The sequence below is a fragment of the Phoca vitulina genome, unplaced genomic scaffold (genome assembly GCF_004348235.1).
Source record: "Phoca vitulina isolate PV1807 unplaced genomic scaffold, GSC_HSeal_1.0 scaffold7, whole genome shotgun sequence".
NCBI lineage: Eukaryota > Metazoa > Chordata > Mammalia > Carnivora > Phocidae > Phoca > Phoca vitulina.
Genome location: NW_022589710.1, coordinates 38,068,123 through 38,081,988, shown reverse-complemented (window position 1 = coordinate 38,081,988; position 13,866 = coordinate 38,068,123). Strand labels below are relative to the sequence as shown.

Below are 13,866 nucleotides of genomic sequence, written 5' to 3'. Positions count from 1 at the left end.
CTAATCCTTCAGAGCTTCATCTGGCAGTGACCTCAGAAACAAGAGCATCTCTCCTACATCATCAAAGTGACTTCCTTTAGTTCCTTGTTGTTCTGTGTAGGTCTTTGATTCAAGAATTCTCTACAACATAGAGGAGGAAAAAAAGCAAAAAACAGCTAAAACATCAAGTGCCCTGGCACTCACTCTGCAAATCCCCTAAAAATATTAAATTAGAATGTATTAAAAAATAAATTCCAGAGGTGCCTGGGCGGCTCAGTCGTTAAGCATCTGCCTTTGGCTCAGGTCATGATCCCAGGGTCCTGAGATGGAGTCCCGAATGGGGCTCCTTGCTCAGTGGGAAGCCTGCTTCTCCCTCTCCCTCTGCCTCTCCCCCCTGCTCATGCTCTCTCTCTCTCTCTCTTTCTCAAATAAATAAATAAAGTAAAAATAAATCCAGGGGCACCTGGGCGGCTCAGTTGGTTGAGCAGCTGACTTTTGATTTTGGATCAGGTCATGATCTCAGGTCATGGGATCTAGCCCCATGTAGGGTTCCACACTCAGTGAGGAGTCTGTTTAGGATTCTCTCTCTCTCCCTCTCCTTCTGCCCCTCCCCGCCTTTCTCTGAAATAAATAAATCTTTAAATAAATTTAAAAATTCCAAAAATCTATACCCACTACCTATGCAAGCCTTTAAAATAATTTTGAAAATGAAAGTAATTCTTACCACATTAGATTCATGTTTGCTGGTAGTTGTTCTGCCTGTCGTTGTAGTACTTACAGTACCTGGTGGGAAACATTAGGAAAACGGGAGCTTTCTTTGAGGAAAAAAACAAAACAAAACAAAACCTGGTTTAATTTTGAGTTGCAAAGCTACTAACATTCATCACATGTTGCATAACATATCCTTGCATCACTGTAGGAATGACTCTGGTATTAGCATTAACGTGGATTTTCTAACTGTTGTTTTAGAAGATAACTTCAAGCAGTATTTTTAAAGTTGGAATGGCAAACCTTTTTCAGCTAAGGGCTCATGTCTCACAGGCAGAAGGAAATCATTTGAGGATTATATGCAAGTAGAAACAATTTTCTTTGAGAACCTACAAAACTGTACTTTTAATACAACTTGTAAATGAAGAAATGGGATGATAAATCATATATATATATATCCTCAGATAACCCAGATACATATTCCATAAAAATGGCCAATTGTGGATAGTGGAGAACAAAAAAAAAAAAAAAAAAGATAAAGGTGGGTGTGGGGACAAAAAAGAGGAGGCAGAGAGAATGACAGGCATAGGCTGAGATAGAGAAGGAGAAGGGAGCCAATAAAAAGGGGAAAAAGGAAGAATTGGAGGGTGCAAAACAGGCTCTGTAGGGAGTTTGTCCTAGGTCAGGATTGCCAGGATACCCAGTTAAATTTGGATTTCAATAAAAACCAAATAATTTTTTGTGTAAGTATGTCCCATGAAATGTTTAAGACACACTTATACTAAAAAGTTAACTATCTGCAATTCAAATTTAACTGAGCATCCTCTTTCTATTTGCTAAATATGACAACCCAATCCTAACAATCCTGCCAAATTTCCTAAGCGTGTAATATAAAAAACTTTGGAAGCTATTGTCACTCATTGAAATAATCATAATATTAATAAAGGTACAGTTTATTTTTTTCAACCTTCAGAATTTATATTTAGGAAAGAAGAATTTTATTCTCCCCCTGGGCTTCTGTGGGGTTTTATTTATTTATTTTTTCTAAAGATTTTACTTATTTGTCTCAGAGAGAGAGCACAAGCTTGGGGAGTGGCAGGCAGAGGGAGAAGCAGGCTCCCCGCGGAGCAGGGAGCCCAATGCGGGGCTTGATCCCAGGACCCTGGGATCATGACCTGAGCCGAAGACAGACGCTTAACCATCTGAGCCACCCAGACATCCCTCTGTGGGGTTTTATAGGAAGTAAAAAAACGACTTAGTTTAGAAATTAACTTCATAACCTTCTATTAGTTACTATAGTAACTATTACATAGCACTACAAACCATAAACCTAATTTTGACATTCAAAAAGTTCAGGTTGCCTCAAAGCTTTAAAAAGCCTGTATTTGAGAGCGTTACTATTTATCAAGGACCCAGATTCAAGTTAACTGTGGGTTTCCACCCCTGCCTTTGAGCCTTTTAACTTAACACTACTATTTTCCTTTCAGCAGCACCTACTGAAGTATATTTCAGCCATCAGGAAGAGTCATACTAAAGTGAAGTAAAGGTTAAAGCCAGGAAGAATGACTTGCTTTGGGAAAGGAGGGAGTTAGAGAATAAATAAGGTCTCAAGAATATTCATTTCCCACCTCACTGGGCTTTCATCTGAATTTATAAGTGTAGCAAAATAATCACATCCAACCTTCAGCTTCTTCTCAAAAGAGCTCAAAAAAATGCCAAGAGGATGAGTTTGGTGGGGGGAGGGGGAGGGGAGGAGAAAAACGAAGTGTCAGAATCAAATGTCTTATCGTCAGTTACATTATTACCGAAGATAAACTTCTTCTTTAAACTACCAGCAGGCATGATGGGAAATTCAGCTGAATTTAAAGATTACTTCTTGCCTGTACTCTTTAAGATAGGTGGATGCCAAAGGCCACGAACTGTTCTCTTGACTCTACAGAAGCCAGGGAAGGGCTGTTACACAGCCTGGGTCAAATTGTAATTTTACACTGTAAATTTACACCTTCAAATGTGACCCGTCCCCAGAAGGCACACACTCGGTGTAAAATGTTTTTCTCTTCTGTAAGACTAGGTGAGGCAGTATGCCAAACAGATTAGACTGACAATGGTAATGCTATAACCAGGGGCTCAAGAGAATTTGCAAGTAGGGATTGCTTAAAGTGTAACAAACTAATATTAACACAGGTTTGTGTTTTGCCAACCAAATAGTTCATACTACTGCAACCCAGCCAACCAGCACACAGGACAGGTGATGCGGGAGGAAGGATTCTTGGCAAAGAGCAGTGGGAGAAACCTTTCCTTTACTTGGAAATGTGCAGAACAGAAGGACCTGTACCCGGATTTGCGGGGAGGTATGTCCAAAACTACATTTCACCCTTTAAGACAGGTTTGTGAAATTCAATTCTTTTGAGACTGGAGGAAAATGGACCGTATCTAGGAACATTATTAAGTACTTAAACTTCAAAAAATCACCACCTTGTATAATTGCTCAACTCATTTTATAATTCAGTGTCCCGATTACCCGATTTATCTGTGGTGGAAAGAAACAGTATTAGGGATTGTGAAGGAAGTGGACAGTGGATGTTTTTGGAATGGAGGGAACTGTAGTTCAAGGAGTAGAATAACAGGTAAGGATTGTACAGCAGAATACTGAGTTTAGTAAGGTCTAACCAAGGCTGCCAGTAATACACCTCAGTGCAACAGATCATGGCAGAAAACATCAATAATTTTTTTCATTTGATATATAAATGTAGCACATTTTGTCCTAAGGGTAATAGAAGACCAATCTCTCCCACAGTATATCAGGGTTCCTGAATTACCACTATTTGTAGACTAGAAGCCTGGATGTGATTGGTGCCACCTACTGGGATAAATGTAGAATTACAAACTGTCAACCCATTTTGAACTGTTTTATTACTGACCAAATTACCCTTAGGGAGTATGAGTCTTCATTGGGAGTATTATACATTAAACAGGGATAAGTTTGGATTTAAATCATAGCCTTTAGAGGTGGAAGAGTCATGAGACATCCCATACTTCAACACTGCCATTTTCTGCACATTCTAGAAGGTGACCTTTAGATACAGAATCAGAAGCCTGGCTTCTCTGAACTAGTTTCTTGTTTTATGATACCTACTCCACAGAGTCATCGTGAGCATTACACAAAACCACATGCTTTCAACATGCTCTATAGTATGTTTTGATTGTTTTAGGCAAAGAAAAAAACTGAAACTAAATGTCTTGCCCAGGTTATTTAACTGTTTAGCTTCAGAATAAGGCCTGCAACTCATATACCTGACTCTAAATGCAGTGCTTTTGCCATTAAAATACTGTTTCCAAAAATTTGATGGCAAGATGATTTTGAGTGGCAACTGAGATAAATTTAGGAGGTGCTAGAACACAGCATTAAACACTATAAACCACAGTGAAACAATTACTCCCTTTTCAATTCTTCAAATTTTATGGCCTCAAGGAGAAAGTTTCAGTTTGTTGCTGGTTTTCTTTAAAACTCTCTACATCTTGCTAATCTCACTTCCTAATAAAGATAAAACAGACCTCAGGCTTTAGCATCTGGTTAGAACATTAAAATTTTGTTTTTCAGTATCCTTATTAAGTTTACTTTCGATTATGGAAAGCTATATTGGTTTTTCATTGAAAACAGTGATATTAATTTTATTTTCCAGGGATGCATTTAAGAAATTAAAGAAGTCAATCTAAACAGAATATATTGAAAACAACAGACCAAGTGACACAGAAATTGGGAAACATGAGCACCACTAAACCGCCTCCCTGTCATATCACTGTTGGTAATGTTAATCTTAACATAATTACTTTAAAAATTCCTCTATGAAGAAAACTAATGCTTCTGTTTTCTTTTCAATAATCAAACAAATAGGTCAAGATAACCAAAATCTAGGACTCAGATCCACTTAGGCTCAAACAAACCCAAAGATTTTGTATATGTGTGTGTTAGAAAATGAAACTGGCCTGTAATCAGTGTTCAGTGAATGCACAATCAATAAAGCACGGGACCAGTGGGTCACACATGCCTGCGGCTACTTGCATTGGTGGTACCTAGAAATTTAGTGCCCTATCACTTAACTCTCCAGAAGCATAAGAGGAGAGAAGAGAAAAGAGAGTACTGATGTGTGGGTTGTCCTAGTCCAAATTTCAAAGATCCAGTGTACTGGGAAAAAAGAAATCCCCTAAGGTGACTGAATCGAATGGAACCCTTCACTATTTACTAATCTTGGCTTGATTTGAATCTGGAGCTAAAAGATTTTTAACTCCCTACTCTAAGATCCCTTGAGATGACCTTCAGCTAATTTTAAACAAAGTAAAACAAGGATCTGTCCTCCTTGTACCCTCCTCTCCTCCAGCTTTTTAATTTATTCCTTAATGACTTATTATTGCTTCTGATTGTATTCTAGGTTCTTGTTTGAGAAGAAAATCTCAAGCTTTCTGCTGTCCAATTCCAATCAAAACAACAGTTAAAAGAAAAAATATAAGTGTGTGTGTGGGGGGGGGGCTGCCTGGCTGGCTCAGTCTATAGAGCATGTGACTCTTGATCTTGGGGTCATAAGTTCAAGCCCCACATTGAGTGTAGAGATTACTTAAAAATAAAATCTTAAAAAAAAAAGAAAGAAAAAATATAAGTAGAACACTGGCTAAAGGATGGATGGTCGATCCAGCCTTCTAGATTTTGTAAATTTTATATATGAGTCAAGTTAGACTGACAGTGCTATGTACCTGGACCAAATCATCTTGAACTGACCCATTGCTTTTTAAAAATTTCAAATTAATATTTTTTTATTAGATTGTGCCAACAAAAAGATAAGAAACAACCTAGAAAATTTAGATTCTGAATTCATTTTAGAAATATTATTGAGAACATTAGCTACTATAACACATATAGAATGTCCCGTCTCCATGGAGGAGAAATTTCTCTCTGGTCTCAGTACTAGTAAAAGCTATATTCTTGAGCAATTGATTTATTATTATTTTGTGGACACCGTAAATCCATGTTTCTTTTTCTGGGAAATCCAGAACCAAGTTTGAAGCCTGCTTCTACCAACTATATAGTACTTTCATTATACATTTTCATGTATTTACCTGACTTCAACTTATTTTTCCTTTGGCCTGATTTACTCATCTATTTATTTAATCTTATGTGCTGTGTGTGATTTTATCTGCTGTTCAAGCCCTTTATGGAATAAGATTGAGAAGAAATTAGAGATATACAGGGGCACCTGGGTGGCTCAGTTGATTAAGCGTCTGCCTTCGGCTCAGGTCATGATCCCAGAGTCCTGGGATGGAGCCCTGCATTGTGCTCCCTGCTCAGCAGGGAATCTGCTTCTCCCCCTCCTCTCTATTCTTGCTCTCTCAAGCTCTGGAGCTCTCTCTCTCAAATGAATAAATTAAAATAAAATCTAAAAAAAAAGAAATGAGAGATATACATACTGATACTGTTACTGATAAAATATTGTCATCCCCTAACCATGATTTCTCATTGAATGTGTTCTCTTTAAAATATAGATTTCAGATTCATAGATCCCTGAAAATTTAAGAACTCTTTCTTCTGCCCCTCAGAAGCCATTCCTTTATTTTTTTATGGTAAACTATACAATTTCCTCTAATGATGCCATAAATTCTTTGGGGGCAAATGCTGAAAATCTCAGAGGAATATCTGGATTGGTGAAACTCACAACCATTGTCAGAAGTCTATCTCTTTGGCTTTCTGTTCTGAAGTAGCAGAGTCTATTCCAACAAGATTCATGAGATCAAACCACAATAATTCCTAGGAAAGGGGTGCAAGTGGGGAGGAAACTAATATTTTTTCAGGGGTCAACTTTGTACCAACTACGTATACTAAGTACATAATATGTAACTTAGTCTTTACAAAAGAAAATTTCATTTCCTCCAGAGGAATCCTTATTTTACAAGAGCTTCTGAGTAATAATAATGATAGTGATAAAATTTATTAGATCACTACTAACATTTAACTTATGGTGTGCCAGGCATTGTGTTGATCACTTCGTAAGTAATGGAATTTTCACTGTAAAATAAAATAAAACCTCAAACTGTGTACCTATGATACTCCACCTACCTCAGGACCCAGGAAGATTAAAATATGCTTGCTTTGGTTCCAAATTCTGCTGTAAGTATAGGGGTAATTTCAGGTCATTGGCCTTCTGGTAGATCTTCAAGGCTTCAATTCTCAGCTCAATCACTTTGCCATTAAAGTCATTCTACAAGACAACATTTTCACAACTACTCATACAGTACTGGCTTCTCTAAAGCACTTGTAACCTGATCCTTTTTACTCAGAAGTTTAAAATCATCCCATCATGTTCAGTCTTTAAAGCTGGGCAGAAAGTATTTGTGATTCCCCCCCCCCATTTCAAATAGAACAAAACTAAGACTATAGGGGGGAAAATGTATTTAAGTTATTCAATGTGAAGCTGGAGACAGGTCTCTGCAGCTATCTCCCCATGAAACATTTTCTTTTAGCAGAATAATTGGTAATCCAGATGAGGGAATTGGGATGAATATTACAAAACTAAAAAACTTTACATTGTCTGAATGAAATTGCATCCCATGTTCAACTTTGGAAGATCTTAGTACCTGAAGGATGTTGGCTTGTTCCTGGTACCTGACCCATTCCATTTTCCTCTGTTGCTTTTCCTGGTGGAAGAAAGAGCCTCTGGGTGACAAAGTAAATTGAGATCAGAAATCAGTGTTCTCAATATGCTGCAAAGACTTTATAGCAAAAGCACAGTGTCATAGATTCACTAATAAATTGGTTTCAACTCTTTAGTCCTTTTAGTAGGGCCTCACCTTTATAATCCATCGCTCCAAATACTGAAGGCTAAATTAATAGAATCATTTTCTCTGAAAAAGTTTGTTGTGGGAAGATTAGATACAAGCGTAATACTTCTAAATAAATGTTCAAAAACAAATTAGCTATTATTTTGACATCACATAGTTACTGTTGAGTTGTCATTGTTGGTATAGTTTCTCCTACTTTGCCCCCACTAACGTGATTTCCCAGAAATTTGCAGTGTCACTCTAACTCAAATATAATATCCCAAGGGAACCAGATTTCCTATCAAATTTGTATCAGTTCAGAAGCACACTGTAATTTAGACAGATTACTGCTACATTAAAAATTTTAATCTGTCAGCTCTAAAAGCTACTACCATTCAGAAAGATCACACTACCTTCCTTTTCTCCTTCACTTTCTCTGCACATGATGGCTCCAGTTCATTTTTGGTCTTCCTAGGTGATGAGGGGGTTTGGGGAACCTGGGGTAAAAGAAGAGAGCTAAAGGAATAGAAAGTCCCAGAAAAGAAATGCAGTGTCTCAGCAGTCAGTAAATCCAACATAACCTAAAGGCCCAAATCCTAACTATCTGCCTACCCAAATTAGCCCTGATTGTCAACAGGCTGTTTCCAGCAATGTGGCATCAACAACCTTGAAATTCTAAGTGCTCTATAGTCCACTTGCCTTCCCGTCCTGCAAGTCTGCTTTGTTTTTTATCTGCGGTGCTTTTTGTTGACCACCAAGTTCTTCTGTGTCGAATGTCTGTAGAGAGACATTTTGGCAAAGCTTTAAATTAGTGGGAATTAGTGAGGGAAGTGGAAAACCAACATAAGTCAAAGCTTTTGGTTTCTGCCAGTCAGCAACCTGTCAGGGTTCAACATGAAAAGTGTTCTACCACATGGGGTTCAGAATGGAACAAGCCCTTCCATTTGGTCTTGAGTATACCTTATAATAATAAAATCTATTAACGTACACTTATTATATGCCATCACTACTGTAAGCTACTTACACATTACTTATTTACAGTACTTTACTACATTATAAACTTTCTCAATTAACCCTCATAGGACTATTTTTATTTCCATTTCATAAATGAGAAAAGAGATTTGGAGAGGCTAAGTCATTTGTTTAGAAGAATTTGAACCAGATCTTGTAGACTCTGAAGCCTATGTTCTTAACCACTGGGCATACCGTTCTCTCTCCATTTCTCAATGTCTAAAATTATGAGTAGGGAAAGCCAATCACTAGCTAATAAATGTGGACATCGCTTATAAAAAATCTTTTGGGAGCTTTGGAGAAGCTGGATTTTGATAGAGGATTTGTGCTGGCACATTTCTTATCACAAGGACTCAAAAACTCAAGAACTAAAACTGACAATTCATAGAACTGATTTGTAGCTGCCTCTGAGAAGTAGGACTAGATCTCAGGTCAAGATGCAGGGCTTGATGCTATCCTGATTATTTGTGGAAAGGTCAGATGAAAAAAACAGTCAGAGATCACACCACACACTGTTTATATTGCAAGACACAATCTGTTCTTCTAGTTTTATAGTCTGTGAAAAAGCACATGGATCTCAAGGACTTAGTCCACAAAGGAATTTCCACCCCCCATATGGTTTCCCAGCAAAAGGCCCTATTATTATGTTTTAAACAATGAAGTGATCATTGCAAAATCATAGGAGAATTAGAATTATATATTCATACATTCATTCTTTCAACTTACAATTATTGATTGTCTACTATGTTCCAAGCATTGTGCTACATGCTAGGGATTCAGAGATGAACAAAGCAATCAAGAAACTGGAGGAGGTTGTATTCCAGAGGGGGTCAGGGAGACAAGAAACAAGTAAAATAATAATAATAAAAAAGTAAAAATAATAAGCTTAATTATAAAGAGTGCTATGGAGGATATGAATAGGGTTCTATAATAGAAAGTAAGAGAGGGGTGCCCTATTTTAGATGGAGTAAACAAGGAGGGCCTCCCCGAGGAGGTGACATTTAAGCAGAGACCTGAAGGATGAGAATGAGCCAACCAAAAGAAAATAGTATTACAGGCCAGGGATAAAACAAGAGCAAAAGCCTTGAGATAGGAAAGGTCTTGGCATGTTTGAGAATCCACAAGGAGGCCAGTGTGGTGATTGCATAGAAAGTAAGGAGAGGACTTCTTTGAGAGGAGAGAGGTAGGCAACAGCCATATTTTGCCACAATAAGGAGCAGCTATAAATGGTTTCCATAAGGAAAGTGACATGATTTGATTGTTTCAAAAATACCACTTTGGCTGCTGTGCAAAGAATGGATTGGAATGAGGCATGGGTGGAAGCAGGGACATGACAAATGAGAATGGGGACAAGAGGAAAGGGAAGTTCTTTTCATTAGGGTCTGTAAGATAATACTATCAAGAGATCCTTAGAGGCACACCTTGTTCCATAGCATCTCCATTTCCTTCCGAAGCATCTTGTTTTTCCTTTCCTGTTGGAGAGGGAAAAAACCAAACAAACAGAAACGTGTTTGTCCAGTCATTAAAGTGAAGTTGGAAGAAATTATTAAGTAATGAGGGGAAAGGGGTGGGGATGCAGGTATATAGCAAACCATAGAGGAAGGCAATAAATAAGTCTAGCCCAAAATCCAGGAACATGAGAGATGAGTTTGATGATGATGATAGTACAAAAATAATAACAATTTTGAATAATAACTATAATTATGGTAATTGTAATATGATATCAACAGAAATGAGTTCTTCACACAACACTTAAGATATTCTGATCATATGGCAATTTCTCTGGGGTGCAGACCACTAATTTCTAATTTTTAAGATCCTTTACCTTGTCGGTTTTTAGAAATCTTATGAGTCTCCCAGAGCAAACTATTTCTTTTATTTTACTTTGGTATTTTCTATTCTTTATGAAATATGAAGGGTTAATATGCTTGTATTACTAACCCCTAGATGAAAAGTTTTTAAAAGTCAAAGAAATAGAATTTTTGCTAGTTAGTTCTGAGTCTGCCCAACATTTCATCTGACTCCTTTCTAGATCAAGGAGATATGAGTATTGGAGCCTTAGATGCTAGAGATGAGCTCTCTGTCTTTCCTTCCACATTTGATGATAGCAATTGAATTGAGCCTTGTACAGGAGGCCATTCCTTGGAGTGTCCATCAACCTCTTACCAGATTTTGCTTCATCTCTTCTGCTTCCTTAATGAGCTCCATGACTGAGGATTCTTCATTCCCCTTCCCTGCCATGATCTGCCTCATGATCTGCAAACTGGAAGGAAGAGAAAGACATCACAAAACATAATATTTCCTAAAGAGTAATATTACTATTCTGTAAGCAGTCAGAAAGTACACTACCATGGGAATGAGATGGGTGCTAAAATCACAGGAGTTTTAGAATTCCTTCTGGACATAGAAGTTCTCTATAGGATGGTTTCATCCCCAATCAACATTTGCCTCAGCTGTGTCCCTTATAATGAATTCTGTGTTCAATAATGCTCAAAACTTAGTCTCCAGCAGCCAGTGAGGCTCTTCTTCACCCTTTCAGAAAAATGTTTTGGTTTATGGCTTTTGAAGTAGAAAGGATGATTTTGCCCCTGTGAAGAAGGAGGTCAAAGAATCTGTTGTCTTCAGCATAAATCCCAGAATTATGCCCTACCTCATCTCTGTTTATATTGCTTCTTTATAAAAAAGACATTTGAGTTAGTTGGGGAAACCCCTTATATCCTTATGGTAGTTCCCAACATACAATCCAAGGCATTAAGAAGTTTCTAATAAAATCTGAATCAATACCAAGTAAGTCAAAGATTTACTTTATTCTTTAAAGGCATTAACTTATGTTTATGTTTATTATACTTTTTCCTCCTTAATTATAAGCAGAGAAGCAAACTTTGTGTTCTCTTACCCTAAGAGAAGTTTGTTTCTGCATTGTAAGCAGCTGGTGCTTGACCACAACTTTTTGCCTGGCTTTTGTTCTCCAAAAGTCTGAGCTCCCTGAGATGGTTACAGTAAGGGTAGAGAATGAAGGTAGACCCATTAAGGTGAGATTATCTGAGACCAGAAAGGAAACAAAGTTGGTGGGTCTCAAGAACAGTGAGTGCCCTAGATAAGAGTTGAGATTTTATCTGCCTAGTATATTTAGAGAAGCCAGACCCTAAATCCAGAGGACTCCTAGGCCCAGAAGATTTTTTCTATTTCACTGCTTGGCATGAGAAGAAGAGAGTCATCTATCCTAAAGTGATTCCACAAACATGAATAAGGAGCTATCAGTGTAACCATGATAGACTGAAATACTAAAGGCTCTTTTCTGTTTCTTAGGTGGGCATCTTAAGGAAGAAGAGTAGTAACTGTAGCCCCTTGATATGAGGGCTGAATCATTTTTAATTTTACTAAAATAAAACAAAGGATTACTTGCCACTGATTTTGTGGTTACAAATTCTTTATCTATTATAGCTAAATGTCTAAATCTTTTTAAAAATGTAAATAATCATTGTTAATCCTCTATATTAAAGTTCTCCAGCCTTTTCCCCTCTAGGAAACCCTGAGTAGAGAGCCTTTACCTTCTTTGTTTTTCCTCTAAGTTAGACATCAACTTCTGGAATAAGAGATTGTTCTTATCTTCAAGAGGTTTTAGCATCTCTAGCAGTTCCTGCTTCCTTAGCTTTAAGTCCTCATTCAATTCCTTCAAGTAGTTGTCATCTATTTTGGAACATCTGTGGGAAAAATAATATTTACCTTTAGCCTAAGTTAATAATAGAGACCCTCCTTTTCCCTCTGGATAGTTACCACTTGGCATCTTCTGTCCATGACTCACCTTGTTTTTGAGGGCAAGTAAGATCCTGAAGGGTTTGAACCACTTGTCATCTTGAAGGGAAATTTCTACTCTAAGGATAGAGAGATCTTCTTGGAAGTATGTGCCTTCTTGTTCCATTCAGTTAAGTCATCATTTTTCTGTTGCTGTTCTTGAAACTCCTGTTGCATTGGACTGATTTTAGCTACAGCTTGAGTCACAATGGCCCTAAGACCACAGAATCAACAGGTCTTTTAAGTATCTTCAACATCAATGATAGCTTGATGAATGAAAATACTATTAGATACATCTGATCAATTCTTCCTTAGCTTTAACCAATGCCCAATATTTTATTCTGGAGTCTTTGAATGGGATAGAATCAGAACGTATCTATATTATGGAATTCCTAGAAAATGGTGGCTGGTCAAAATTAACTCATGAACACCATCTTCCATGGCAATTAACCTACATGAAATGTCTACTACCTGTAGGGCACAGTGCCAGATTCTGTAAGGAAAAGATAAATACAAAGCATCTACCTTCTGAGGGTCTTAGGAGAAGGAGAGAAAACCTCTAAGAGACATTTTTGAAAAATAGAGGCCAAACTGGCAAATATAAGGAATGGGTATAATATTGAGTAATGAGCCAATTGTCATTATTCCTGTCTTTAAAACTTGATATATTACAGTGGCAAGGAAGAATAATATTGGGCACATAGCAAGAGAATATAATTTGTGAAAAATCCGTACTATCAAGTATGTCCTTCCACAGCCAGGCTTTTTCCTGAGAAGCTGTAATTCTACACTTACCTCCAGATTCTGATTCTGCCCCCATTTGTCTCTCCTTGCTAGAACCACATTTCTCCTAGACCCTAAGATCTTCTTTCTTCACCTCTGTAACTTAGTGAGCAGAAAATAACTCAAAGAGTTACACATTTGTTTCTTCATGCCCTTTAAAAACAGTTTTAGGGCAGTGTTTTTAGTGAGGCTCTCAAATGTGAATTAAGTCATGTCAATTTCAAGTATTAACTGGGCATTTCTAGGCATCTTCTAAGGGCATCCTCCAAAGAAACTTAACTTCTTCCTGTCTTGGGAAACCTTAAAGGCAGACTATTGTAGTGGAAATAACACAAGATTTAGTTTGTCAGATCTTGGTTTGAATCTTGCCTTCAGTGTGAGAAGGGAGCTGACTGTGAGCAAGTTACCAAATTCTTTGAGCCTTAGGTCCCACTTTTGTAAAAATGAGAATGGCAAATAAAAAGATTGGAATGAGAATTAAATGTAATATTTAATGAGATCCTGTCTCATGTCAGGTGGTCACTTTTTAGTGTGTTTTTGGTTGGTTTGGGTTTAATGCCCTAAGTGATACAAAATACAAAAAAGCTCATTTATATGAGGCTAACGAAGCTTAAACTTCAGAGTACTTCATCTTTACAGACCTCTCTCAAAGGCCACGTACCTCATTTTATATCCACAATTTTGTATTCTTATTTAGAAAGAGAGAATTCCCCAAATTATATACACTTCAGGGTCCCCAAAACACCCTGGATCTGCCCCTGGTTGGATCTGATACATATCTCC

General features: G+C 37.5%; 1 protein-coding gene across 1 annotated transcript; it reads right to left on the bottom strand.

The window, feature by feature from the left end:
* On the bottom strand, window positions 1-12,388 carry CCDC196 (coiled-coil domain containing 196). The gene is given in 10 exon segments (XM_032404615.1): window positions 1-120; window positions 704-762; window positions 6,794-6,935; window positions 7,312-7,371; window positions 7,908-7,991; window positions 8,194-8,271; window positions 9,927-9,977; window positions 10,672-10,768; window positions 12,057-12,209; window positions 12,311-12,388. Coding segments are annotated over 10 exon segments (894 nt in total). The 5' UTR covers window positions 12,361-12,388.
* Between the last annotated feature and the right edge of the window lie 1,478 nt (window positions 12,389-13,866).